This window comes from Delphinus delphis, chromosome 2, assembly GCF_949987515.2.
Source record: "Delphinus delphis chromosome 2, mDelDel1.2, whole genome shotgun sequence".
In the NCBI taxonomy this organism is placed as follows: Eukaryota; Metazoa; Chordata; class Mammalia; order Artiodactyla; family Delphinidae; genus Delphinus; species Delphinus delphis.
Window position 1 is genome coordinate 1,367,625 of NC_082684.1, and position 25,753 is coordinate 1,393,377.

The 25,753-nt window shown below is 66.2% G+C and overlaps 2 protein-coding genes across 2 annotated transcripts in view; one reads left to right on the forward strand and one right to left on the reverse strand.

Annotated features, from left to right (window-relative positions):
* The window catches only part of AHNAK2 (AHNAK nucleoprotein 2), a 32,990-nt gene extending 18,417 nt beyond the window's left edge, over nucleotides 1-14,573 (forward strand). Inside the window, exon 13 of the mRNA XM_060006405.1 lies at nucleotides 59-14,573. Within this exon, the coding sequence (XP_059862388.1) occupies nucleotides 59-14,146 (14,088 nt within the window). The 3' untranslated portion in view covers nucleotides 14,147-14,573. The remainder of the gene's footprint in view (nucleotides 1-58) is intronic.
* Nucleotides 14,574-17,837: 3,264 nt separating this feature from the next.
* PLD4 (phospholipase D family member 4) lies at nucleotides 17,838-25,530 on the reverse strand. The gene is made up of 10 exons (XM_060003201.1): nucleotides 25,420-25,530; nucleotides 22,809-23,005; nucleotides 21,920-22,103; nucleotides 21,630-21,750; nucleotides 21,064-21,191; nucleotides 19,939-20,139; nucleotides 19,132-19,271; nucleotides 18,802-18,967; nucleotides 18,631-18,727; nucleotides 17,838-18,282 (listed from the first exon to the last, which is right to left on the reverse strand). Exons 1-10 carry the CDS (start codon nucleotides 25,444-25,446, stop codon nucleotides 18,080-18,082), a joined length of 1,464 nt encoding a protein of 487 aa, XP_059859184.1. The 5' UTR covers nucleotides 25,447-25,530; the 3' UTR covers nucleotides 17,838-18,079.
* Between the last annotated feature and the right edge of the window lie 223 nt (nucleotides 25,531-25,753).

Below are 25,753 nucleotides of genomic sequence, written 5' to 3' on the forward strand. Positions count from 1 at the left end.
AGCCCCTGCCTTCGACTCCCTATACGGCGGCCCGAAAGGTGCTCTCTCCCTGTTTCAGGACCAGGATATCGCCGAAGGGCGCACGGAGACCCCCACGGAAACGCTGCAGGAGGATGGAGACCAGGAGAGGCTCATCTCCAAGCCCAGGGAGGGCAGAGGCAGGCAGCCCCAGAGGGAGCGGCTCTCCTGGCCCAAATTCCAAGCTCTGAAGAGCAAGCGTGGGCCAGGGCCCCGGAGGTCGCACAGCTCCTCGGAGGCCAGCGAGCGAGGGGACGTGCCTGACCTGTCCCCCACGAGCACAGACACGGAGGCCCAGCTCCCGGAAGCAGGGCCAGGCAGGCAGCGGAAGAAAAGCTTCCCGAACCTGAGATTCCGGGTGGGCTCAGGGAAGGGGCTGTCGGGCAGGGGAGCCCACGGGGGGACAGTCCAGGCTGGGGTCCTGGTGGAGACAGGGCCCCGGGATTCCGGGCGAGAGGCCTCCAGGGCTGCCGCCCATGGCGGGAGAGAGGACAGGACGGCAGGGGTGCCAGAGGCCGCCGAGCCCCCCACGGAGCCCGGCCTCCCCACTGAGGGAGCCCCCGGGGAAGGGGCCGGCCCAGCACCCAGACCCCGAAGAAAGACAAAAGAGGCCAAGGACAGGGGGGAGACTGTGCCCCAGGGAAACGCTGGGCTGGGCCCAGCGCCAGGACAGAGCAGGAAGGGGGCCGGGGAAGGCACGCAGTCGCTGGAGCTCGGCATTGCCAGGCTGTCTCTGCAAGACTCAGCAGACCAAGGCATCCACCAAAACCACCAACCAGAATTCCATGTCCGCATACCCACTTTAAAGACACCCAAGTTTGGACTTTACAAAGAAAAAGTGCTCGAGAAAGAAGGAGCCGCGACAGCTCTCCAGCAGGGACCACGGCAGAGAAGGGTCTCTGCTGAGGGCACGGAGGCCAAGGGGGAGGATGCAGGGGAAGCAGAAAAGCACAGGCCCAGACAACCCCCAGTCCATCCGCCAGTGCAAGAGGGAGGAGCAACGGAGGAAGAGGCAGCCCAGAAGAGAGACGAGGACAGCAAGGGCAGGGGCCCGCACACGGACGAAAAGGAGGGGAAGATGAAAATGCTAAGGTTCAAGCTGCCCTCCTTTGGGTGGTCGCCAGCGAAGGAGGCAAAAGGAGACAAAGCGACACAACTCCAGGAAACAGAGAAGGAAAAGGAGAGCAGCATCACAGTAGAAACGTTAGAGACGGATGTGAAAGGCCAAGGTGGACTAGAGCGAGACAGCAAGTTCCAAATGCCCAGGTTCAAGATGCCGTCATTCAGGGTGTCAGCACCCAGCAAGTCCGTCCAGGCCGCCGTGGAGGTGTCCGTGCCCAAGGCCCAGGCCGAAGTGACCCTGACCTCGGTGCAGGCCGACGTCAAGACCAGTGACCTTAGGATTGAGCAGCTCTCTGCCGAGCTGGAGGTCAAGGCCACTGAAGTGGGCGTGAAGCTCCCGGAGGGCCACCATCCCAAAGCGGAGCCCAAGGAAGCAGTAGCGGGAATCGGACTCAAGGGCCACCTGCCCAAGGTGCAGATGCCCAGCATCAAGGCCCCCCAGGTGGACATCAAGGGACCCAAACTGGACCTGAAGGACGCCAAGGGCGAGGTGACGGCCCACGACGTGGAGGTGTCACTGCCCAGCGTGGAGGTGGACACCCAGGCCGCAGGTACCAAGCTGGAGGGCGACATGTCCCTGGGGGACAAGGAGGTGGCCGCCAGAGACAGCAAGTTCAAAATGCCCAAGTTCAAGATGCCGTCCTTCGGGGTGTCAGCGTCCAGCAAGTCCGTCGAAGCCTCCTTGGACGGGTCTGGCCCCAAGGACCAGGCTGAGGTGACCCTGCCCTCGGTGAAGGCCGACGTCAAGACCAGTGACCTCAGCATCGAGCTGCCCTCCACCGAGCTGGATGTCAAGGCCGCCGAGGTGGGCGTGAAGCTCCCGGAGGGCCACCTTCCCGAAGCGGAGCCCAAGGAAGCGGCAGCGGGAATCGGACTCAAGGGCCACCTGTCCAAGGTGCAGATGCCCAGCATCAAGGTGCCCGAGGTGGACATCAAGGGGCCCAAACTAGACCTGAAGGACGCCAAAGGCGACGTGAAGGTCCCTGACGTGGAAGTGTCACTGTCCAGCATGGAGGTGGACAGCCAGGCTGAGGGCATCATGCTGGCGGGCGATGTGTCCCTTGGGGACAAGGAGGTGGCCGCCAGAGACAGCAAGTTCAAAATGCCCAAGTTCAAGATGCCGTCTTTTGGTATGTCAGCGCCCAGCAAGTCCGTCCAGGCCGCCATGGAGGTGTCCGTGCCCAAGGCCCAGGCCGAGGTGACCCGGCCCTCGGTGCAGGCCGACGTCAAGACCAGTGACTTCAGCATCGAGCTGCCCTCCTCCAAGCTGGAGGTCAAGGCCGCCGAGGTGGGCCTGAAGCTCCCGGAGGGCCACCTTCCCGAAGTGGAGCCCACGGAAGCGGCAGCTGTAATTGGACTCAAGGGCCACCTGTCCAAGGTGCAGATGCCCAGCATCAAGGTGCCAAAGGTGGACATCAAGGCCCCCCAGGTGGACATCAAGGGGCCCAAACTGGACCTGAAGGACGCCAAAGGCGAGGTGACGACCCCCGACATGCAGGTGTCGCTGCCTAGCGTGGAGGTGGACACCCAGGCCGCGGGCATCATGCTGGCGGGCGATGTGTCCCTTGGGGACAAGGAGGTGGCCACCAGAGACAGCAAGTTCAAAATGCCCAAGTTCAAGAAGCCATCTTTCGGGGTGTCAGCGCCCAGCAAGTCCGTCCAGGCCGCCATGGAGGTGTCCGTGCCCAAGGCCCAGGCCGAAGTGACTCTGCCCTCGGTGCAGGCCGACGTCAAGACCAGTGACCTCAGCATCGAGCTGCCCTCCACCGAGCTGGATGTCAAGGCTGCCGAGGTGGGCGTGAAACTCCCAGAGGGCCACCTTCCCGAAGCAGAGATGAAGGAAGCAGTGGCGGGAATCGGACTCAAGGGCCACCTGCCCAAGGTGCAGATGCCCAGCATCAAGGTGCCCAAGGTGGACATCAAGGGCCCCCAGGTGGACATCAAGGGGCCTAAACTGGAATTGCAGGACGCCAAGGGCGAGGTGACGACCCCCGACGTGGAGGTGTCACTGCCCAGCGTGGAGGTGGACAGCCAGGTCGCGGACAGCAAGCTGGCGGGCAAAGTGTCCCTTGGGGACAAGGAGGTGGCCGCCAGAGACAGCAAGTTCAAAATGCCCAAGTTCAAGATGCCATCCTTCGGGCTGTCAGCGCCCAGCAAGTCCGTCGAAGCCTCCTTGGAGGGGTCTGGGCTCAAGACTCAGGCCGAGGTGACCCTGCACTCGGTGCAGGGCGACGTCAAGACCAGTGACCTCAGCATTGAGCTGCCTTCCGCCGAGCTGGAGGTCAAGGCCGCCGAGGTGGGCGTGAAGCTCCCGGAGGGCCACCTTCCCGAAGCGGAGCCCAAGGAAGTGGCAGCGGGAATCGGACTCAAGGGCCACCTGCCCAAGGTGCAGATGCCCAGCATCAAGGTGCCCAAGGTGGACATCAAGGGGCCCAAACTGGACCTGAAGGAGGCCAAGGGTGAGGTGACGGTCCCTGACGTGGAGGTGTCGCTGCCCAGCGTGGAGGTGGACACCAAGGCCGCGGGCATCATGCTCGCGGGCGATGTGTCCCTTGGGGACAAGGAGGTGGCCGCCAGAGACAGCAAGTTCAAAATGCCCAAGTTCAAGATGCCATCCGTTGGGGTGTCAGCGCCCAGCAAGTCTGTCAAGGCCACCGTGGAGGTGTCCGTGCCCAAGGCCCAGGCCAAGGTGACCCGGCCCTCGGTGCAGGCCGACGTCAAGACCAGTGACCTCAGCATCGAGCTGCCCTCCTCCAAGCTGGAGGTCAAGGCCGCCGAGGTGGGCCTAAAGCTCCCAGAGGGCCACCTTCTCGAAGCGGAGTCCACAAAAGCGGCAGCTGAAATTGGACTGAAGGGCCACCTGTCCAAGGTGCAGATGCCCAGCATCAAGGTGCCCATGGTGGACATCAAGGGGCCCAAACTGGACCTGAAGGACCCCAAGAGCGAGGTGACGACCCCCTATGTGGAGGTGTCGCTGCCCAGCGTGGAGGTGGACACCCAGGCCGCGGGCACCAAGCTGGAGGGCGATGTGTCCCTTGGGGACAAGGAGGTGGCCGCCAGAGACAGCAAGTTCAAAATGCCCCAGTTCAAGATGCCGTCCTTCGGGGTTTCATCACCCAGCAAGTCCGCCGAAGCCTCCTTGGACGGGTCTGGCCCCAAGGACCAGGCTGAGGTGACCCTGCCCTCGGTGCAGGCCGATGTCAAGACCAGTGACATCAGCATCGAGCTGCCCTCCACCGAGCTGGATGTCAAGGCTGCCGAGGTGGGCCTGAAGCTCCCGGAGGGCCACCTTCCAGAAGCGGAGCCCACGGAAGCGGCAGCTGAAATTGGACTCAAGGGCCACCTGTCCAAGGTGCAGATGCCCAGCATCAAGGTGCCCAAGGTGGACATCAAGGGGCCCAAACTGGACCTGAAGGACGCCAAGAGCGAGGTGACGGTCCCTGATGTGGAGGTGTCTCTGCCCAGCGTGGAAGTGGACAGCCAGGCTGCGGACATCATGCTGGCGGGCGATGTGTCCCTTGGGGACAAGGAGGTGGCCGTTACAGACAGCAAGTTCAAAATGCCCAAGTTCAAAATGCCATCCTTCGGGGTGTCAGCGCCCAGCAAGTCCGTCGAAGCCTCCTTGGAGGGGTCTGGGCTCAAGACTCAGGCCGAGGTGACCCTGCCCTCGGTGCAGGGCGACGTCAAGACCAGTGATCTCAGCATCGAGCTGCCTTCCGCCGAGCTGGATGTCAAGGCAGCCGAGGTGGGCCTGAAGCTCCCGGAGGGCCACCTTCCAGAAGCGGAGCCCACGGAAGCGGCAGCGGGAATCGGACTCAAGGGCCACCTGCCCAAGGTGCAGATGCCCAGCATCAAGGTGCCCAAGGTGGACATCAAGGGGCCCAAACTGGACCTGAAGGAGGCCAAGGGTGAGGTGACGGTCCCTGACGTGGAGGTGTCGCTGCCCAGCATGGAGGTGGACACCAAGGCCGCGGGCATCATGCTCGCGGGTGATGTGTCCCTTGGGGACAAGGAGGTGGCCGCCAGAGACAGCAAGTTCAAAATGCCCAAGTTCAAGATGCCATCCGTTGGGGTGTCAGCGCCCAGCAAGTCTGTCAAGGCCACCGTGGAGGTGTCCGTGCCCAAGGCCCAGGCCAAGGTGACCCGGCCCTCGGTGCAGGCCGACGTCAAGACCAGTGACCTCAGCATCGAGCTGCCCTCCTCCAAGCTGGAGGTCAAGGCCGCCGAGGTGGGCCTGAAGCTCCCGGAAGGCCACCTTTCAGAAGCAGAGTCCACAGAAGCGGCAGCGGGAATCGGACTCAAGGGCCACCTGTCCAAGGTGCAGATGCCCAGCATCAAGGTGCCCAAGGTGGACCTCAAGGGGCCCAAACTGGACCTGCAGGACGCCAAGGGCGAGGTGATGACCCCCGACATGGAGGTGTCGCTGCCCAGCGTGGAGGTGGACACACAGGTCGCGGACAGCAAGCTGGCAGGCGATGTGTCCCTTGGGGACAAGGAGGTGGCCGCCAGAAATAGCAAGTTCAAAATGCCCAAGTTCAAGATGCCGTCCTTCGGGGTGTCAGCGCCCAGCAGGTCCGTCCAGGCCGCCATGGAGGTGTCTGTGCCCAAGGCCCAGGCCAAAGTGACCCTGCCTTCAATGCAGGCCGACGTCAAGAACAGTGTTAGCATCGAGCTGCCCTCCACCGAGCTGGATGGCAAGGCTGCCGAGGTGGGCGTGAAACTCCCAGAGGGCCACCTTCCCGAAGTGGAACCCAAGGAAGCAGTGGCGGGAAGCGGACTCAAGGGCCACCTGTCCAAGTTGCAGATGCCCAGCATCAAGGTGCCCAAAGTGGACATCAAGGCCCCCCAGGTGGACATCAAGGGGCCTAAACTGGAATTGCAGGACGCCAAGGGCGAGGTGACGACCCCCGATGTGGAGGTGTCACTCCCCAGCGTGGAGGTGGACAGCCAGGTCGCGGACAGCAAGCTGGCGGGCGATGTGTCCCTTGGGGACAAGGAGGTGGCCGTCACAGACAGCAAGTTCAAAATGCCCAAGTTCAAAATGCCATCCTTCGGGGTGTCAGCGCCCAGCAAGTCCGTCGAAGCCTCCTTGGAGGGGTCTGGGCTCAAGACTCAGGCCGAGGTGACCCTGCCCTCGGTGCAGGGCGACGTCAAGACCAGTGACCTCAGCATTCAGCTGCCTTCCGCCGAGCTGGAGGTCAAGGCAGCCGAGGTGGGCCTGAAGCTCCCGGAGGGCCACCTTCCCGAAGTAGAGCCCAAGGAAGCGGCAGCGGGAATCGGACTCAAGGGCCACCTGTCCAAGGTGCAGATGCCCAGCATCAAGGTGCCCAAGGTGGACCTCAAGGGGCCCAAACTGGACCTGAAGGATGCCAAGGGCGAGGTGACGACCCCCGACATGGAGGTGTCGCTGCCCAGCGTGGAGGTGGACACCCAGGCCGCGGGCACCAAGCTGGAGGGCGATGTGTCCCTTGGGGACAAGGAGGTGGCCACCAGAGACAGCAAGTTCAAAATGCCCAAGTTCAAGATGCCGTCCTTCGGGGTGTCAGCGCCCAGCAAGTCCGTCCAGGCCGCCATGGAGGTGTCTGTGCCCAAGGCCCAGGCCGAAGTGACCCTGCCCTCGGTGCAGGCCGACGTCAAGACCAGTGTCCTTAGCATCGAGCAGCCCTCCACCGAGCTGGATGTCAAGGCTGCCGAGGTGGGCGTGAAACTCCCGGAGGGCCAACTTCCCGAAGTGGAGCCCAAGGAAGCAGTGGCGGGAATCGGACTCAAGGGCCACCTGTCCAAGGTGCAGATGCCCAGCATCAAGGTGCCCAAAGTGGACATCAAGGCCCCCCAGGTGGACATCAAGGGGCCTAAACTGGACCTGAAGGAGGCCAAGGGTGAGGTGACGGTCCCTGACGTGGAGGTGTCGCTGCCCAGCGTGGAGGTGGACACCAAGGCCGCGGGCATCATGCTGGCGGGTGATGTGTCCCTTGGGGACAAGGAGGTGGCCGCCAGAGATAGCAAGTTCAAAATGCCCAAGTTCAAGATGCCGTCCTTCGGGGCGTCAGTGCCCAGCAAGTCCGTCCAGGCCGCCATGGAGGTGTCTGTGAGCAAGGCCCAGGCCAAAGTGACCCTGCCTTCAATGCAGGCCGACGTCAAGAACAGTGTTAGCATCGAGCTGCCCTCCACCGAGCTGGATGTCAAGGCTGCCGAGGTGGGCATGAAACTCCCGGAGGGCCACCTTCCCGAAGCAGAGATGAAGGAAGCAGTGGCGGGAATCGGACTCAAGGGCCACCTGCCCAAGGTGCAGATGCCCAGCATCAAGGTGCCCAAGGTGGACATCAAGGGCCCCCAGGTGGAAATCAAGGGGCCCAAACTAGACCTGAAGGACGCCAAAGGCGAGGTGACGACCCCCGACATGGAGGTGTCGCTGCCCAGCGTGGAGGTGGACACCAAGGCCGCGGACATCATGCTGGCGGGCGATGTGTCCCTTGGGGACAAGGAGGTGGCCGCCAGAGACAGCAAGTTCAAAATGCCCAAGTTCAAGATGCCATCCGTTGGGGTGTCAGCGCCCAGCAAGTCTGTCAAGGCCACCGCGGAGGTGTCCGTACACAAGGCCCAGGCCAAGGTGACCCGGCCCTCGGTGCAGGCCGACGTCAAGACCAGTGACCTCAGCATCGAGCTGCCCTCCTCCAAGCTGGAGGTCAAGGCCACCGAGGTGGGCCTGAAGCTCCTGGAGGGCCACCTTCCTGAAGTGGAGCCCACGGAAGCGGCAGCTGTAATTGGACTCAAGGGCCACCTGTCCAAGGTGCAGATGCCCAGCATCAAGGTGCCCAAGGTGGACATCAAGGCCCCCCAGGTGGACATCAAGGCCCCCCAGGTGGACATCAAAGGGCCCAAACTGGACCTGAAGGACGCCAAAGGCGAGGTGACGACCCCCGACATGCAGGTGTCGCTGCCTAGCGTGGAGGTGGACACCCAGGCCGCGGGCACCAAGCTGGTGGGCGATGTGTCCCTTGGGGACAAGGAGGTGGCTGCCAGAGACAGCAAGTTCAAAATGCCCAAGTTCAAGATGCCGTCTTTCGGGGTGTCAGCGCCCAGCAAGTCCGTCCAGGCCGCCATGGAGGTATCCGTGCCCAAGGCCCAGGCCAAAGTGACCCTGCCCTCGGTGCAGGCCGACGTCAAGACCAGTGACCTCAGCATCGAGCTGCCCTCCACCGAGCTGGATGTCAAGGCTGCCGAGGTGGGCGTGAAACTCCCAGAGGGCCACCTTCCCGAAGCAGAGATCAAAGAAGCAGTTGCGGGAATCGGACTCAAGGGCCACCTGCCCAAGGTGCAGATGCCCAGCATCAAGTTGCCCAAGGTGGACATCAAGGGCCCCCAGGTGGACATCAAGGGGCCTAAACTGGAATTGCAGGACGCCAAGGGCGAGGTGACGATCCCCGACGTGGAGGTGTCACTGCCCAGCGTGGAGGTGGACAGCCAGGTCGCGGACAGCAAGCTGGCGGGCGATGTGTCTCTTGGGGACAAGGAGGTGGCCGTCACAGACAGCAAGTTCAAAATGCCCAAGTTCAAGATGCCATCCTTCGGGGTGTCAGCGCCCAGCAAGTCCGTCGAAGCCTCCTTGGAGGGGTCTGGGCTCAAGACTCAGGCCGAGGTGACCCTGCCCTCGGTGCAGGGCAACGTCAAGACCAGTGACCTCAGCATCGAGCTGCCTTCCGCCGAACTGGATGTCAAGGCCGCCGAGGTGGGCGTGAAGCTCCCGGAGGGCCACCTTCCCGAAGCGGAGCCCAAGGAAGCGGCAGCGGGAATCGGACTCAAGGGCCACCTGCCCAAGGTGCAGATGCCCAGCATCAAGGTGCCCAAGGTGGACATCAAGGGGCCCAAACTGGACCTGCAGGATGCCAAAGGCGAGGTGACGACCCCTGACATGGAGGTGTCGCTGCCCAGCATGGAGGTGGACACCAAGGCCGCGGGCACCAAGCTGGAGGGCGATGTGTCCCTTGGGGACAAGGAGGTGGCCGCCAGAGACAGCAAGTTCAAAATGCCCAAGTTCAAGATGCCGTCCTTCGGGGTGTCAGCGCCCAGCAAGTCCGTCCAGGCCGCCATGGAGGTGTCCGTGCCCAAGGCCCAGCCCGAAGTGACCCTGCCCTCGGTGCAGGCCGACGTCAAGACCAGTGTCCTTAGCATCGAGCTGCCCTCTTCCAAGCTGGAGGTCAAGGCCACCGAGGTGGGCCTGAAGCTCCCGGAGGGCCACCTTCGTGAAGCAGAGATCAAGGAAGCAGTGGCGGGAATCGGACTCAAGGGCCACCTGCCGAAGGTGCAGATGCCCAGCATCAAGGTGCCCAAGGTGGACATCAAGGGCCCCCAGGTGGACATCAAGGGGCCCAAACTGGACCTGAAGGACGCCAAAGGCGAGGTGACGACTCCCGACATGGAGGTGTCGCTGCCCAGCGTGGAGGTGGACACCCAGGCCGCGGACATCATGCTGGTGGGCGATGTGTCCCTTGGGGACAAGGAGGTGGCCGCCAGAGACAGCAAGTTCAAAATGCCCAAGTTCAAGATGCCATCCGTTGGGGTGTCAGCGCCCAGCAATTCTGTCAAGGCCGCCATGGAGGTGTCCGTGCCCAAGGCCCAGGCCGAGGTGACCCGGCCCTCGGTGCAGGCCGACGTCAAGACCAGTGACCTCAGCATCGAGCTGCCCTCCTCCAAGCTGGAGGTCAAGGCCGCCGAGGTGGGCCTGAAGTTCCCGGAGGGCCACCTTCCGGAAGTGGAGCCCACGGAAACGGCAGCTGAAGTCGGACTCAAGGGCCACCTGTCCAAGGTGCAGATGCCCAGCATCAAGGTGCCCAAGGTGGATATCAAGGGGCCCAAACTGGACCTGCAGGACGCCAAGGGCGAGGTGATGACCCCCTATGTGGAGGTGTCTCTCCCCAGCGTGGAGGTGGACACCCAGGCCACGGGCACCAAGCTGGAGGGCGACGTGTCCCTTGGGGACAAGGAGGTGGCCGCCAGAGACAGCAAGTTCAAAATGCCCAAGTTCAAGATGCCATCCTTCGGGGTCTCAGTGCCCAGCAAGTCCGTCCAGGCCGCCATGGAGGTGTCTGTGCCCAAGGCCCAGGCCGAAGTGACCCTGCCCTCCGTGCAGGCCGACGTCAAGACCAGTGACCTCAGCATCGAGCTGCCTTCCGCCGAGCTGGATGTCAAGGCCGCCGAGGTGGGCCTGAAGCTCCTGGAGGGCCACCTTCCTGAAGTGGAGCCCACGGAAGCGGCAGCTGTAATTGGACTCAAGGGCCACCTGTCCAAGGTGCAGATGCCCAGCATCAAGGTGCCCAAGGTGGACCTCAAGGGACCCAAACTGGACCGGCAGGACGCCAAGGGCGAGGTGACTACCCCCAACGTGGAGGTGTTACTGCCCAGTGTGGAGGTGGACACCCAGGCTGCGGGAACCAAGCTGGAGAGTGACGTGTCCCTTGGGGACAAGGAGGTGGCCGCCAAAGACAGCAAGTTCAAAATGCCCAAGTGCAAGATGCCGTCCTTCGGGGTGTCGGCTCCCAGCAAGTCCGTCGAAGCCACCTTGGAAGAGTCCGTACCCAATGTCCAGGCCCAGGTGACCCTGCCCTCGGTGCAGGCCGACGTGAAGACCAGTGCCCTCAGCATCGAGCTGCCCTCCACCGAGCTGGAGGTCAAGGGTGCCAAGGTGGGCGTGAAGCTCCCAGAGGGCCACCTTCTCAGAGCAGAGCCCAGGGAAGTGGCGCTGGGAATTGCGCTCAAAGGCCACCTGCCCAAATTGGAGAAGCCCAGCATCAAGGTGCCCAAGGTGGACATTGAGGGGCCCAAACTGGACCTGAAGGACGCCAAGGGTGAGGTACTCACAAAATACCAGGTGACTCTCCCTGGAGCCGCTGTCTCCCCGGGGCTCCCTCTGGAAGCGGCCCCTTGTTCCCAGAACGATGCCTATCTTCCCAGCTCAGAAAGTTCTGCCAGTCTTCCAACCCAGGAGAGAGTTGCAGCATCCCAGACTGACAGTCCCGCAGGCCCTGTGGACCCCATGTTTCTTGCGTCATACGGTCGGGTGAGTTTTCCTAAGTTTCATCCACCAAAGTTCGGGTTTTCTGTCCCAGAAGCAGCCGATGCAGAGGTGGAGGCCGGTCCCGGGGGTTGTGCCCCCTCTCTCTCCACTACTGGCCCTGCCCGGGGCCTGGACTCCACAGCTGTGCCGCGCAGCGCGTGGCCGTCAGCAGTGGCTGCAGGTGAGAGCCCAGCTAAAGATACTGAACGTGGAGGGAAAGATAGTCCCTTAAAAATGCCGTGGATCAAGCTTCCGTCATTCAGCTGGTCCCCAGAGAAGGGGGCGGTGCCCCCAGAGGACCCTGAATGCAGCCTGGACGACGCAGAGATCGGCGTGGCTGTGGACACGGGTCACAAGGGCGTGCCCCCTGGGCGTCCTGTGTCTGCAGTGGAGGTGGCTGTGGACGCGCTTCCGGAGAAGGACGGAGAGGAGAGTGGCGTGGGGTCGCCTGGCTGCGCTGTGCTGGAACACGCACCCCTCACAGGGCTCACTCCAGAGGGCGGGCCCGGCCTGCCACGCGGAGACCCCGCTGCTCCACGCTCTAGGCCCCCGGCGGGGGGTGGCGCTCCAGAAGGAGCGGACGTGGACCCCCATCTGCCACAGGCCCACGCTCCCCTTTTGGACTTTGTCAGACCCGACCTCAGACCCAGCAAGGCCAAGGTGGGGGGGAGCTCGTCAGCTGGTGGCCCTCCGTCTCCGGGACACAGCAGCCAAGGGCACGGGCTCCGGGACGGCCCGGCAAGCCAGCCTCTCGGCGAGGCGATGGCCCCCTCAGTAGGAGACCCCCAGCAGCCGTCCTGCAGCCCAGCAGATGTGGACGCTCCCGCGGTGGAGAGCGTGGCCTCGCAGGGGGGCTGGTTCAGGATGCCCGCGCTCCGCCTGCCCAGCCTCCGGCGCCCCGCCAGGGAGAGGGGGGCGGCTGGGGCTCGGGGGGCGCCAGTGCCCGCGCCTGCTGCCAGCACACTGAGGGAAGGAGAAAGCCCAGCTCCAGTCAGGGGTCAGGGGGTTCCTGGGTCAGAGGTGGAAGAAGCTATGTCCCTGCAGCCCCCAGAGGCAGGGGCAGACGAGGCAGCAGCGGAACTCGCGTCCCACGCAGACGCAGACGTCCTAAAGAGAGGTCCTGAGGACAAACGCTCAGAGCTGCACCTCTCCCCTGCAGGGGCACCTGCTGCAGGCCTTTCCCCTTCCGAGGCCAGGGTCCGTCCAGGCGAAGGCTCCCTCCCTCTTCAGATGCCTAGCGGCAGGCTTTCAGGAACCCAGGCCCCTCCTGCTGGGCCTGCAGGACCAGGCCTTGCTGCGGGGCAGGGGCGGGCAGAGGAATGGCCCTCCCAGCCTGAAGGCCCCATTAAACTGAAGGCGTCCAGGACCGACGGGCCGTCCCAGGTTTCTGTCGTTAACATGGGTCAGCCCTGGGAAGGCTCCGTGGTAACTGTCAGACTGCCCAGGTTAAGCGTGCCAAGGTTCGCCTTTCCTGACCCCAGCTCCGAGGCCGACGTCTTTATCCCCGCTGTGACAGAAGTGCAGTGCCCGGGGAGCAGCCTTGCCCACGCCCTGCACGAGGGAAGCCCGGGAGTCTGGGGCGCCAGCATCCTGAGGGCAGGTGCTGGGACCCCCGGGGGGCAGCCCGTGGCCCTTGGCTTCTCCCCGGAAGCTTCCCCCATTTCCGAGGTCAGAGTGCACGTTCAGCGTGCGCAGGGAGAGGGCCCCGAGGTCGCCGTCCACAGCAGGGTGACGGCAGAGTTGGCTGACCTCTCGGGACCCGAGGCTATTTCCACCCAGGTCGTGCGGCAACTGGAGATCCCCGCGTCTGAGATCCAAACGGCTTCTTATGGATTCTCGTTGCTAAAGGTGAAGGTGCCGGAGCCCCGCACGCGGGTGAGTGTCCGAGACTCCCGGCTGAGGGACGGCCTGCAGGAGGCTTCCCAACAAGCCGCCCCGGGAGCAGAGCCCGCCTCTGGAGGTCCGCAGCCGGACACCACAGGACCGTCTGAAGTGATCTCGCCCAGTGTCGATGTGCCTGGACAGCCAACGTTCACGCCCAAAGTGCACTCTGGCCGCCAGGGTGCCGACAGCTGCTGCGACAAGGCCGAGGGTGCAGAGGTTCTCGCATTTCCCCCTAAAGAAGCCAGCGGGGAGGCAGCTACCTCCCGGGCAGAGGAAGGCTCGGCTCCAGGAGAGAAACCAGGAGGTAGAAGGTCTGGTCTGTTCAGGTTTTGGCTTCCGAACATTGGCTTTTCTTCCTCTGCCGAAGAGCCACGCGCTGATTCCAAAGGCGAGGCCCGCGCGGCGGCTGCCCTCCAGACACAGCCTGGGGCACGGCCCGAGGCAGAGCTCCCTAGGAAGCCCCAGAGGGCGGGCTGGTTGCGATTCCCCACATTAGGGCTCTCCTCCTCTCCCACCAAGAAAAGCGAAAGCTCTGAAGACGAGGCAGCTCTGGCAGAGCAAAACGCCCAAGAACAAGCGGTCACGTTCTTTGATGCCCCAGAAAGCTTCTCTCCAGAGGGCGAGGGGGCCGGGGGGCCGGCGGAGACTGCGGGCGCCAGAGCGATGGCCACGTCCACGGCAAGGACGGGGCTGGTCCTGCTGGAGCAGGACCCAGAGGGCGGGATGCACCTGCACCCGGGCCCACCACAGAGTGAGGACAGACAGACAGACGAAAGGAGGCCCAGCGAAGCTCCCACCGTGAGGACGCGCGTGTCCACCTTGATTCACAGCACCGAGAGCGAAGCAGAGGTGCCCGAGAGCGGCGGGGCCCCGCCCTCACACAGCCCCCCCGAAGTGGGACCCCAAACACGCCGGCCTCCCAGAGCCTCAGCAGCAGAGGCGGCACCCAGACGCCCCACGAGACCCCAGCCCCACGCGGGGTCCTGTGCCCCTGACGGTCTTTGTTACGGACGCCCCATGCGACCCCAGCCCCACGCGGGGTCCTGTGCCCCTGACGGTCTTGGTTAGACACGTGTTACTCGAGACCCCTGCCCACCAGGCCCTCGAGAACACAACTGCTGCTTGGAGAAGGGGCTGTGACGGCCGTGGGTGCAGAAGTCGTTTGGGGTTCAACTCCTGTCCTGCTGCTGCCTCCTGGTGAAGGTCGTTTCGCTCTTTCGGGCAGAGTCCGGCGTGTTCCAGGAGACCCCACTCCCCGCTCGCTTGCAACAAGCTCACTCCGCTGTTGGATGCCTGGCCGCCAGCGCGGCAAATGCACGCGCCCTGGGCTGGGGGCGGGCGAGCCAGCAGAGGCCGTGAGTTCCCACGGGACGGTCTGTGGGCGTCCGCTTGCCCGCGGCACACCCCCCCCCCCGCCGCGTGCCCGGCCCCTCAGTGTACCCGCTGCGGCCAGGCTGCAGACGGGACCCTGGACGGGCAATAAACCCAGTGCTGCTTCCCCAGTGCTGACTGTGAGGTGTTTGTTCTGGTTGGAATCCATCCCTGCGCTCCCCCACGCGCTCCGTCCTAAGTTGCTCGGGAAAGCAGAGTCAGGGGCGGCTCACTCATCCGTTTGTCTGTCCAGACCCTCCTCTGAGCCAGCGGCTGCGAGAGACCAAGGGGAAGCAGGCGAGGGCCCAGGAGTCCACAGTGTGGCCGGGGAGGCAGCGCAAGGCGTGGGTGGTGGGCACAGCAGGGACAGCACACAGGGGCCCTTGGCCTCGGGGGCCGGGGATGGGGAGCTGGGTCCTCGCCCGCGGTGGGGGCCCATCTCAGAGGCTTCCTTTGCCGTGGTGGCCCTCCACCCCAAGCAGCCCACGGGAAGCAGATTCGGAACAAGTTGGAGGAGTTTCCTATGAACTTCCAGGGGTCAGACCTCCTCCCGGCTGCCTTCGGACGCCCCTCAGGGGCCCGTGGGCACGAGGCACTCGGAGTGGGAGCTGGAGCCTATCCCACCTCCCTTCTGCTTGGAGAGGAGCCGCTGCCCTCGTGGCTGCGGCTACAGGAAAAAGAGCAGGGCTGGGCGGGGCGGGTTGGGGGGACGCTGGGCCCAGAGGGCATCCTGCTGCCCCCGAGGCTACTCCCCCCACCCCCTCCCCATGCTGCCCTGAGAGAGCCTGGGAGGCTGGGTCCTTCCCCCTGGTCACCATGGGAAGTCCCATCTCCCGTGGCCGGCTGGGAAGGTCCCCCAAGGTATGGGATGTGGAGCCCTTTGGAAGGTGGGGCGGGGGAGGGAAAGCTCAGTGGGGACTGGGTCCCGCAGTCAAGGAGGCTGCAGTGGCCTCTCCCAGCCCCAGCCTCGCCCCGCCCATCAGACCGACGTGGGGAGCACAGCCCCCTGGGAACACTGCGGCGGGGTCTGCCTGGCTCCGTGGGTTTCGTTCCTCTCTGAACCCAGAGTCGAGGCGTGAGATATCGTAGCCTTGAGCAGGCGGCTGTCAGCCTGTGGGGAGCCACTGACAGCACAGGCCCTTCCACCTTCCGTGTGGCCTCTGTTCTGTGTGACGTGTGTGAGCCACCTGCCCTGTGTCACAGCATCGCCACAAGCGAGTGGCTTGAAACAACACACACTTACGACCCCCGCCTCTGGGCCAGGAGTCCCAGCGCAGCTCAGTCAGCGAGGCCGCCATCGGGGCACTGGCCAGGCTGCCTCCTCTCCAGACTCAGCGGGGGAAGGAGCCACCTCCCACCCTCACAAGGCTGCTGGGTGCAAGTTGGGTGGCTGAGGGCCCTGTTTCTTGCTGGCTGGAGGCTGGAGGCTGCTCCTGGGGCCTTTCCACAGGACGGCTCACAGGCGTCTCCTTCATCACAGCAAGGGTCAGCCCCCGGCAAGATGCTGTTACCACCTCATGTCACATAACCACCTCTGCGCGTTCTACCTGTCGCAGGCGAGGCAGCCAGTGCCCTCCCTCGAGGGAGGGGTCACACAAGGGCCTGGGTTCCAGGGTCCCAGGAGGCAGGGTCTGTCTCCCACACCCCAGAAGGGGTCCCAGGGCCTCTCGCGCCTCATCCCCGGGCCTCCTGTGACGGGGGTCTGCCTTGGAGGCCTCTGAGGCTGCCGCTGAGGTGTGGCCACCAGACCCACCGTGTGTGAAGGGGGCTTGCGCTGGCTGTGGCCTTTCACCCCGTTGCCCCGCCACAGCCTGGCGCACAGAGCCCTCCTGGACCACGGCCCATCAGCCTAGAGAGCAGCGGGCCTGGGGTCTGCTGCTCCTGGGGCGCTGGCCTGCAGCACGCTTGCGGTGGGAGTGGCGTGCCGCCAGGGGAGCTCACGCACAGACCAGCACCCAGGGGCCCTGGGCGCGTCTCGGGCTGCGCGGAGCCATGCCGCTCTCTCCAGATCCCCGCGGGTCTGGGCAGGGAGACGGGCTGGGTTTGGGGATCTTCCTTGCAGACGAGGACCCAGTCAGGTCTCCCTGGGGCCGAGATGACGCGGGAACTGGGGAGCAGCGGCCCGGGGTGGGCCTGGGGTCCGCTCGCTCAGCTCCCTCAGCGGCCAGGGTCTCCTGGACATTGAGCCAGCCCCCAGCTCTAGCCTCGGGTGCCCTGGGGGCCTCTGCGAGGGCAGGTGGGCTCTGAAGCCGAGGTCAGAAACCAGAAGGTGGTGAGGCCAGGGCCGAGACAGGCTTCTGACCCAGCATTCCTAGCAGAAGGGCCAGAACCGAGTTGTCAGACCAGGATTCAGCTCCTGCCTCTGCAGGGCAGGTGCTGGGCGAGGCCCAAGAGAGGGTGAGCTCCAATGGGGCTGCACCCAAACCCCATGTGGCTGGCGTCACCCTCCCCCCCAGCTCAAACCCAGGTCCTCTCCACTCTACAACTCTACCGCCCGGTTCCTGGCCCCTTATACACCAGGACTGGGTGCCACGAGCAGCTTGGCCTCTACAGGCCTGGGCCCACCACCCCAGGCGCCAGCCCCACCCCCATCAGGCCTGGGCCCGCCTCAGGCGCCAGCCCCGCCCCCATCAGGCCTGGGCCCACCCCAGGCGCCAGCCCCGCCCCCATCAGGCCTGGGCCCGCCCCAGGTGCCAGCCCCGCCCCCATCAGGCCTGGGCCCACCCCAGGAGCCAGCCCCACCCCCATCAGGCCTGGGCCCGCCCCAGGTGCCAGCCCCGCCCCCATCAGGCCTGGGCCCGCCCCAGGTGCCAGCCCCGCCTCCATCAGGCCTGGGCCCGCCCCCATCAGGCCTGGGCCCGCCCCAGGCGCCAGCCCCGCCCCCATCAGGCCTGGGCCCACCACCCCAGGCGCCAGCCCCGCCCCCATCAGGCCTGGGCCCACCACCCCAGGCGCCACCCCGCCCCCATCAGGCCTGGGCCCGCCCCAGGCTCCAGCCCCGCCCCCATCAGGCCTGGGCCCACCCCAGGTGCCAGCCCCGCCCCCATGAGGCCTGGGCCCGCCCCAGGTGCCAGCCCCGCCCCCATGAGGCCTGGGCCCACCCCAGGCGCCAGCCCCGCCCCCATGAGGCCTGGGCCCACCCCAGGTGCCAGCCCCGCCCCCTGCTCTGTCCCTGTGGGGTTCCTGTGGGCGGGAGGCTGGACGCTGGGGAGAGTCAGGGGCTAGCGTGGCGGAAGCCCAGCCCCGCCTCAATGTGGCCTCGTGGACACAGGCGCCTCCCAGGTGGGTAGAGGCTGAACTCCAGCCTGGGGCTGAGAAGGTGGGACGCAGCCTGACCCAGGACTCACAGAAGAAACAGGGAGGCACACAGTGTTGTAAAGGCTCCGTGTGTGGGCAGGAATTGCGGCTCTGTGGGAGCCAGGGAGGGCATCCTGGAGGGCTCCGTGGAGGAGGTGGGGGTTTAAGAGGGGCTAGATTTGGAGAGCAAACAGTTTGCGCCTGCCCTGCATTGGGCAGTCCTGCCCCTGACCAGGGCTTGTGCGGATGGAGCTGCTCGGGGTCCAGACTGGGGGCCAGGCAGGGAGGCCTGGTCGGGAACAGTGGGGCTCCGCAGCCAGGAAGAACTGGACGTCAGCCCTGCCAAACACAGTCCTGGCCCTGGGCCTGTCCGTCCAGGCCTACAGCGTAGCGGGAGCTCCAGTCTCGCTCAAACAGTTGCCGCATCTGCCCTTGCACGGTGGCCGCCCCTGGCTGGGCGCTGGAGGCCCTCTGGCTGACCACCAGGCCCACACCCGAGGTGCTGCTGAAGTAATCTTCGGACCAGTTGGAAGTGCCTGTGGGCGGAGACGCTGGGTTACTGGGCCGCACGGGGGGTCCTCTGCTGTCTGGCCCAGCCCGATGGCCCCAGCGGCCACCCTGCCGTGGTCCGACTCCAGCCCCGCAGCCTCTCAGTGCTCGGGGGGCTCGGTGCCAGGAGTCCCCACCTGCCTCCATGGGGGAGGGCCTGAGCCCTTTAGCAGGTCCCCGCCCGGGGTCCACGCTGGACAGAAGAACAGCGCCCTCTTCAGCACCCGGCCTGGCCACCGCAGGCCTGTGTGCCCTCTGCTGGTGTCCGCTCGCTCGGCAGCCCACGAGGACTCAGGGGTCCTGAGCTGCTGCCCGCAGCCCTCCCCCCTGCTCACCTATGTAGGCCGCCTTCTCCGTGACCATGAACTTGCTGTGGTTCACCCTGCTGAAGGGGATGTTGGAGTGGTTCCTCACGGGCACAATGAAGACTTTCTTGGGGGAACAGAGAGGGTGCGTCAGCCAACAGGGAGGCTACTTCCCGGCCCGGCCAGGGGGTGGGTCCTCACCACGTCCACGAACACGTTGGCTGCGGGGTTGCTGAGGGCCTGCAGGGACCGCAGGTAGGGGAACATGCTGGGGTCCGTGTTGAGCCAGCAGCTGACCAGCAGGCGTACGCGCACACCCCTGCTGACGGCCGCCACCCGCAGCGCCGTGTCCAGCACCGGCCAGTACCTGGGGAGGGGTGAGGGGGAGGGTCAGGGTCCTCAGGTCAACCGGGCCCCGCGCACACACCCCGAGTGGGCAGGGGTCCTGGTGGGCGAGGAGACAGGCCAGGAGCTGCCCACGGGCAGAGGGGCCCCCCCTGTCCGGGGCCACCCGGCTCCCTCCTGGCCTACCTGGCAGGGTGGCTGAAGCGTGTCGTGGGGAAATACTCCATCACCGAGGCATAGATGAACTCCCGGGCGCCCCCTATCACCGCCAGCAGCGCGTCCAGGTCCCAGGTGCGGCCGCTGGGGCAGAGTGCGGGCGGCGATGCCTGTGTGGGCAGAGAGGTCCCTGAGGGCACTGCCCACCCGGTTCTGAGCCACTGGGTCCCTGGACCCGTGACGCCGCGGTGCACCCACCCTCCAGCACTGGGAGCCAGGAGGAAGACAAGACGTCGGGTCTAAACAGGGGCCCCGGGCTGGCCTGACCCCGGAGGAAGCCCCCTGCGCGGCTCAGCCTGGGTCCCCACATCTGGGGAAGCGTCCCTGCCTCCGAGGCAGGGTCTCCACTGTAGCCCAGCGCTGGGGTAGCTGCCATGTACCCTGAGGGGGGCCGTGGCTGGTGGGCATGACCGCCCGCCCCTCAGTCCCCCTCTCCTCCCCCCAGAGTGACAATTGCCTGATGCACGGGTCCTCCCCCACCCTCCCTGGTCCTGAGTCAGACCCCATCCAACAGTGTGCTCTGAGGCCCCCAGGGCCACAGGACGACCCCCACAAGCACTCAGGTTGCCTGTCTCCCGTGGATGACGATGACCGCGTCCTCTCCTGGGGCCGGGCCTGCCCCTCTGCCATCCATGGCGCCAGGTCCTGGAGCCGTGGCCCCGAGGACCTAGCAGACTCTGGGCTGTCTGCAGGGCAGGCCCAGGGTGGGCGGGGCTCCCTGTGCCTCTGGCCAGCCAGGAGAGCAGGGGCTCCAGTCGGCCCCCCGACCACTCTTACCGAGAAGTAGGCAGTGGTGGGCACCCCGTCAAAGTAGTCCCGGAGGGGCTGGAAGCGGTTGATGTGGGAGGAGAAGTTCCGCGGCCAGGGTCTGGGGAGGACAGCCTTCGGCACCCCCAGCACCCAGTAGGTCCGGAAGGTCTTCTCCAGGTCCTGGGCCAGGCGGCTGCAGTTGTAGATGATGGCCCCGAGCTCCTTCACCTGCAGGCACCGGGGCAGCGCTGCGGGAGGGCCCTGGGGCCGTGTGGACCCCCTGGGCCGGGGGTGCCAGGCAGGTGCAGCCATCACCCGTGAGAACCCGTAGTAGGTGGTGTGCGGGAGGGGGCCGTGGGGTGGGGTGCGCGGGGGGGGCCATGGGGTGGGGTGCGCTGGGGGGGGCCATGGGGTGGGGTGCGCTGGGGGGGGCCATGGGGTGGGGTGCGCTGGGGGAGCCGTGGGGTGGGGTGCACGGGGGGGGCCGTGGGGTGGGGTACGCTGGGGGGCCATGGGGTGGGGTGCCCTGGGGGAGCCGTGGGGTGGGGTGCGCGGGGGGGGCCGTGGGGTGGGGTGCGCGGGGGGGGCCGTGGGGTGGGGTGTGCTGGGGGGCCGTGGGGTGGGGTGCGCTGGGGGGCCGTGGGGTGGGGTGCCCTGGGGGAGCCATGGGGTGGGGTGCGCGGGGGGGGCCGTGGGGTGGGGTGCGCGGGGGGGGCCGTGGGGTGGGGTGTGCTGGGGGGCCATGGGGTGGGGTGCCCTGCGGGTCCCTGTTCTCCTCAACATTGTATTCCAAGGGCAATACGTGTTTATTACCAACAGACAATAGAAAACGCATAAATGCACAAAGAAAGAAAAAAAAATCCCTCTCCACTGCTAAGCGGCAGCTGCTGTCCCCGTTTGGACTCACGGCCAGAGCACTGCTTTTCCTAGAAGGGGTCGCGCTTTGTCTGCATGGGTTCCCGGATAAGGTGCCGCGAGCATCTTTCCGGGCGGTTAAATGACCTCCCGCAGCAGGAGCTCAGTGCCGTTAGAATCCCGTAACCCGTCTGCGGGTGCTTCTACCACAGCGATGTCACAGACATGGCCACTTCCCCCAGGGGGGCTGCCCACATGGGAACATGGGGTCTCCCCTCTCGGGGCTCAGGGACTCACCTGTGTCAGCGACCGCCAGTCCATGTTGGCGCTGCCCACATAGACGTGCCGCCCATCCACGACCCAGAACTTGGAGTGCAAAACGCCACCGGTGAGCCTTCCCATGGGCACGTGTCGCACCTGGGCACCTGACGAGGGTGCAGGACGGTGCGGTGAACCCACTTCGTGCTGAGCCAGATTCTCAGCTCTTTCTTTGCAGTTGGGTGGATTCCTTTCTCCTCACAGCAGTCCTACTCAGTTGATGCTGTTATTCCCATTTTACAGATGGGAAAACTGAGGCATTGACCAGCCTCGGTCCCTCCAGGCAGCCCGGCTCTGTGAGGATTGTCCCTGCTGCCTCTGGCTCCCGGCCAAGCCACCACCCACAGGTTGAAGCGGCTGGGCTCAGCAAGGCCCGGAGACCATCCTGTGCTCTGCCCCCTGGGAAATGACACGTCCGGCTCCCTGGAACCAGCCCCCGGGGAAGCCCACTTGAAGGCGCTTGCGGCGCTGGGCTCCCGGCCTCCCCCTACCGGGCGGCCCCACTGCTCTCGCCCGTCCCCAGGCCCAGGACGGCAGGAACCTACCTCGGGCCACCAGGACCTGCAGGTCGGTGGAGTTCTGGACCAGTGTCGGGGTGCTGGTGGCCACAGCCAGGGAAACGTTTCTGTCCAGCAGCTGCTGCAGCTTCTGCAGAAGGGCCTCTCCCTGAGAGAGCAGGCCAGCGGTGAGAGGCCACCCCCATCCCACCAGAAAGGGCCCAGACTTCCCCAGGAGGCCGCCTCTGACCGCCCACAGATGTGCTGCCCGCCAGGCTTGCTGTGTGCCTGGCCCCTGGACGGCCCGCAGCCTCCGAGTCAGGGGAGGGGTGGCGCACCAGCCGGGAAGAAGAGTCATTGACCCCAGTGTCGGGCCCCGTGAGGGACCAGTAGAAGGAGGCCACGTGGACACGCTCCCGGGCGGCGTCCAGCAGCTGCAGCCAGGCCTGGGCCAGGGGCTGGGCAGACGGGCTGCCTGGTGCAGGCGGCAGGTCCTGGGGGATGCTTTCCACGAGGACAAGCCTGCGGAGGGAGGTGGCAGGTGTGAGCGCAGGAGCCACCAGCCAGCCTCACATCACCTGTTCCGTCCCGTCCAGCCAAGCAGGAGGGCTGAGCCCAGGCTGAGGGTGCAGGGAGGGCGCTGCAGGCCAGACTGGGCAGGGCAGGCCTGACACCCAGGAGCACCCCAGGGAGGGGCCTGAGTGGGGGGCCTGAGAGCAGGGAAGTTGGGGCCCAGGCCCACCCCAAGCCCAGGTGCTGTCTGCTCAGGGCTGTCGCTTGCGGAGCCCGGCAGAGGTGTTGGGTCTGGGCTCCTGCAGCTGTGGAGGCCTTGGAGACGCCCGGGCTGACCCAGAAGGGAGGGCTGGGCCAGTGGGGGTATGCTGGGGGTGTGCTGGGATTCCAGGGCCCCCCAGGGGGCGGGAGGGGCGGGGGCTGCGACTCCACCCCAGGTAGGACCGGGGCTAGCGGCCTTGTCGGAGTCTCTGGGTGGCAGCCTGCGTTTGCTGCAAAGAGCGCCCCAAGTCGTCCCCGCCCCCGCCCCCACTCCGGCCCATACAGTTCGGGGCTTCTCCCCCTCCCCCGACCACTCCCCCTGCCTCACAGCCCACCCTCCCCGGAACCTGCCTCTTCCAACAGGAGGTGGCAGAGGGCGATGCTCGTCCCGCTGGGGAGCCCCAGGGGGAAGGCAGGCGGTGGCCACCCTGCAGACCTCACAGGCTCACTCACCGGCAGGAGTCGTTCTGCTGATGCCGCCGGGCCTCCCCTCCCAGGGGCGCCCAGGCCAGGCTGGAGCCAAGGCCCTGAGACGTGGTGGGCCCTTCCTCGGGGTGCACGTGGCCCCAGGTGGAGGGAGAGAGCGCTTGCCACAGCACGTAGGTGAGGGTCACCGCGCTCAGACACAGCAGGGCCAGAGCCCCCCGCACCTGCAACCGGAGGAGGGCGTCACCACGGGGTCCCTGGGGCGTGGCCGTGCTCTTCCGGGTGGGCCTGATGGCCTCTCCAGCGCTGAGACAGACCGTCTCTGCTGCCGCTGGGCGGGGCTGGCGAGGACGGGGCCACGCAGGCCCGAGCCCACCGCCGGGGCGCAGCCCGGGGCCGCATGGTCACTGGCCATCTTCCCAGGTCCCCCGAGACAGGGCACGTGGCAGGTGCCGGGCAGCCCTCCAGTCAGGGTGCCCGCTTCCCCCGTGGCTAGTTCTGTCCTTGCCACTCTGGCCCAGGGGTCCTGTGAGGCTGCTGAGCCCCCTCCTTCAGGCCCCCAAGTCCCACTGGGCGTGCCCCCCTGTCCCGTGGGCTGCGGGCTGGCGTGGATCGGGGCCACGCGGGGGCCACCAATGTGGTCTGCATAGGCATCCGCACCTGCTTGGGGCGACCTGGCATCACCCACAGCTCCAGGCCCGGCTGCAGTGGCTCCACAGGGTCTGGGCAGCTGGGCACAGGGGCCACCACCTCGTGGGGACCCTACAGCCACCCACTCCTGCCCACGGTCACGCCCTCAGCACAGCCTGGCCTGAAGCTGGCGAGTGCCGTGCCCATCACTAGTGCGTGTGCATGTCTGCGTGCGTGTGTGTGTGTGCGCCCCGGTCTGTTCCCGGGACGCACGTGACCCGCTGCTCTCCCTCTCGGACCCCCTCTCAGCGGGCATGTGTGTGTCTGAATCTCAGTTCCTTGTTTCAGTTACAACCTCAACGAGTCTGATGCCACTTCTGCTTTCCAGCTCGGCCCTCTCAAGGCTGGCCTGTAAACAGCTGCTTCCCTTCCCGGGCTGGGCGCCCCCGTCCTGGCCCCTTGCAGCCCCTCCTGGGCGCCAGGCAGCAGCCCTTGTCCTGGCTGGGGAGACCCGGCACAGAGAGAGTGTTGCTGTTCACGGGGCTGGGGGCTGAGTCGGGACGCCTTGATGCTGCCAGCAGGGCTCTCCCGGTGCAGCAGGACTCTGCAGCCCGCTGGGGACGGAGGACGCGTCTTGTCCCCTCAGAGTGGTCACTCCCACGAGGAGCTGGAAGCCAGGCCGGCTGGGCCCCGGCTGGGGTTGGGCCGCTCCCCAAAGCAGCCTCAAACGCCACCACGAGTGGGACGCTCCCGAGGTCAGCGCGGCCCCCCCGAAGGGCAGGGAGGGGCCCATGCGCAGCGACAGGGACCCCCCGCCCCGCCCCACCCGGCCAGCCAAGCTCCGAGGCATCCGTGCGGGGTGGGTGCGGGGTGGGTGCAGCCCTCCCTCCTGGCCTTGGTGGGGAAGTGGTCCCTGCGGCCTGGGGCCTGGGCTGCGCTGCCTGCATGAGTGCAGCTTGGCCATGCGCTGGGGCCCAGGGAGCAGGTGTCCTTCCACAGGACACGCTGGCCCGCCTCCATGTGGGGAAGGGGCGGCCATAGGAGCTGGGCCTGGGGGCTGCATCTGCCCTGAGCCAGAACCGTTACTGGGAGGCGGGGGCCCCAGAAAGCAGAGTGAGAGAGGGGGACTCAGGCAGAGTGCCCAAGGCCCGGCGCCCCTCCCTGCCAGGAGCCCCCATAGAGGGGAGTCAGGGTGCTTCCCCACCCGCACGCCGCAGAGGAGCGCTCGGGGGCCTGCCCCTCCCCTGCCTGCCTGGGGAGGGCTGGGGGCCGCATCAGGCCTTCACAGTGAACAGGCCCCAGGCCCCTTCACTGACCCTCAGGAGAGGCAATCGGGGTGTGGTCCTGGGCGGGGCCCCAGGGCCATCCTTGGACAGATGCTGCGTCTGCCGCACCGCCCGGGGCCCCAGGCGGACAGGAAGGTTGGGGCGCGGCAGCCCTGCCCCCACGGCCCCCGTCTGGGACTCGGAGCACGGCCGAGGCACCTGCCGGGCCACCCATCCCCTTGGGAACTACCGGGGCCTGGGGAGGTCAGCCGTCCAAGGAGGCTCTGGGCAGCTGCAGCCCTGGGGACCCTGCGTGTCCAGGGGTGGGGCTGGCTGTTGGGAGAGGATGACCCACTAGCGCTGGCATCTCAGGGCCGTGACGGGCTGGGAGACTCCCATGGGACAGCTCTGAGCTCCCCCCAGCCCTGTGCTGGGCAGCTGTGGGACCCTGCAGGCATGGGTGAAGGGGTGGGACTTCCTGCCGCGCAGGGCATGTGGCACAGCTGCCCAGCTCAGGCTGGGGCGGAGGGAGGGCCTGCTCTGAGCTCTCTAGGAGACGCCGAGGCCCTGGCGGTCCTGGCTGCACAGACTGGCAGAGGAATGGGTGCTCTGCAGGCCTAGCTGGACTTGATGACCCTTTGGGCCCAGGGCTGCTGGCAGCACGGGGCCAGGGGGCAGTGGACCAAAGTCCCCGTCTCAGGACCTTTGGCCTGACTCTCCCCTCTGGCCTCACCGGCACTTACCTCCAGGGGTCCTGCCTTGGCGTTCATCTTGGCTTTGCCACAGACGCAGGCCCTCAGCTAGCCAGCGAGCGCCCGATCAGGTCCCACCTGCCTCCTCTCTGCAGCCTGCTGCTTCCCCTTCTGGCCACTTGCTTTTCTTCCTGAGTACCTCCCTCCACGCCCTTGACAGACATCTGGAAGTGGGTGGGCCAGCCAGGGGGTGGGGCTGAAAACTTTCACATCCAGAGAAAATCCCTCCCCACCCCCAACCCCAAGTCACAGGCTTATGCATCCGAGTTAGTTTTGGTGCCGAGACACTTGACTTGAGGAGCCAGGGCTTGAACCTTGTTTTTCT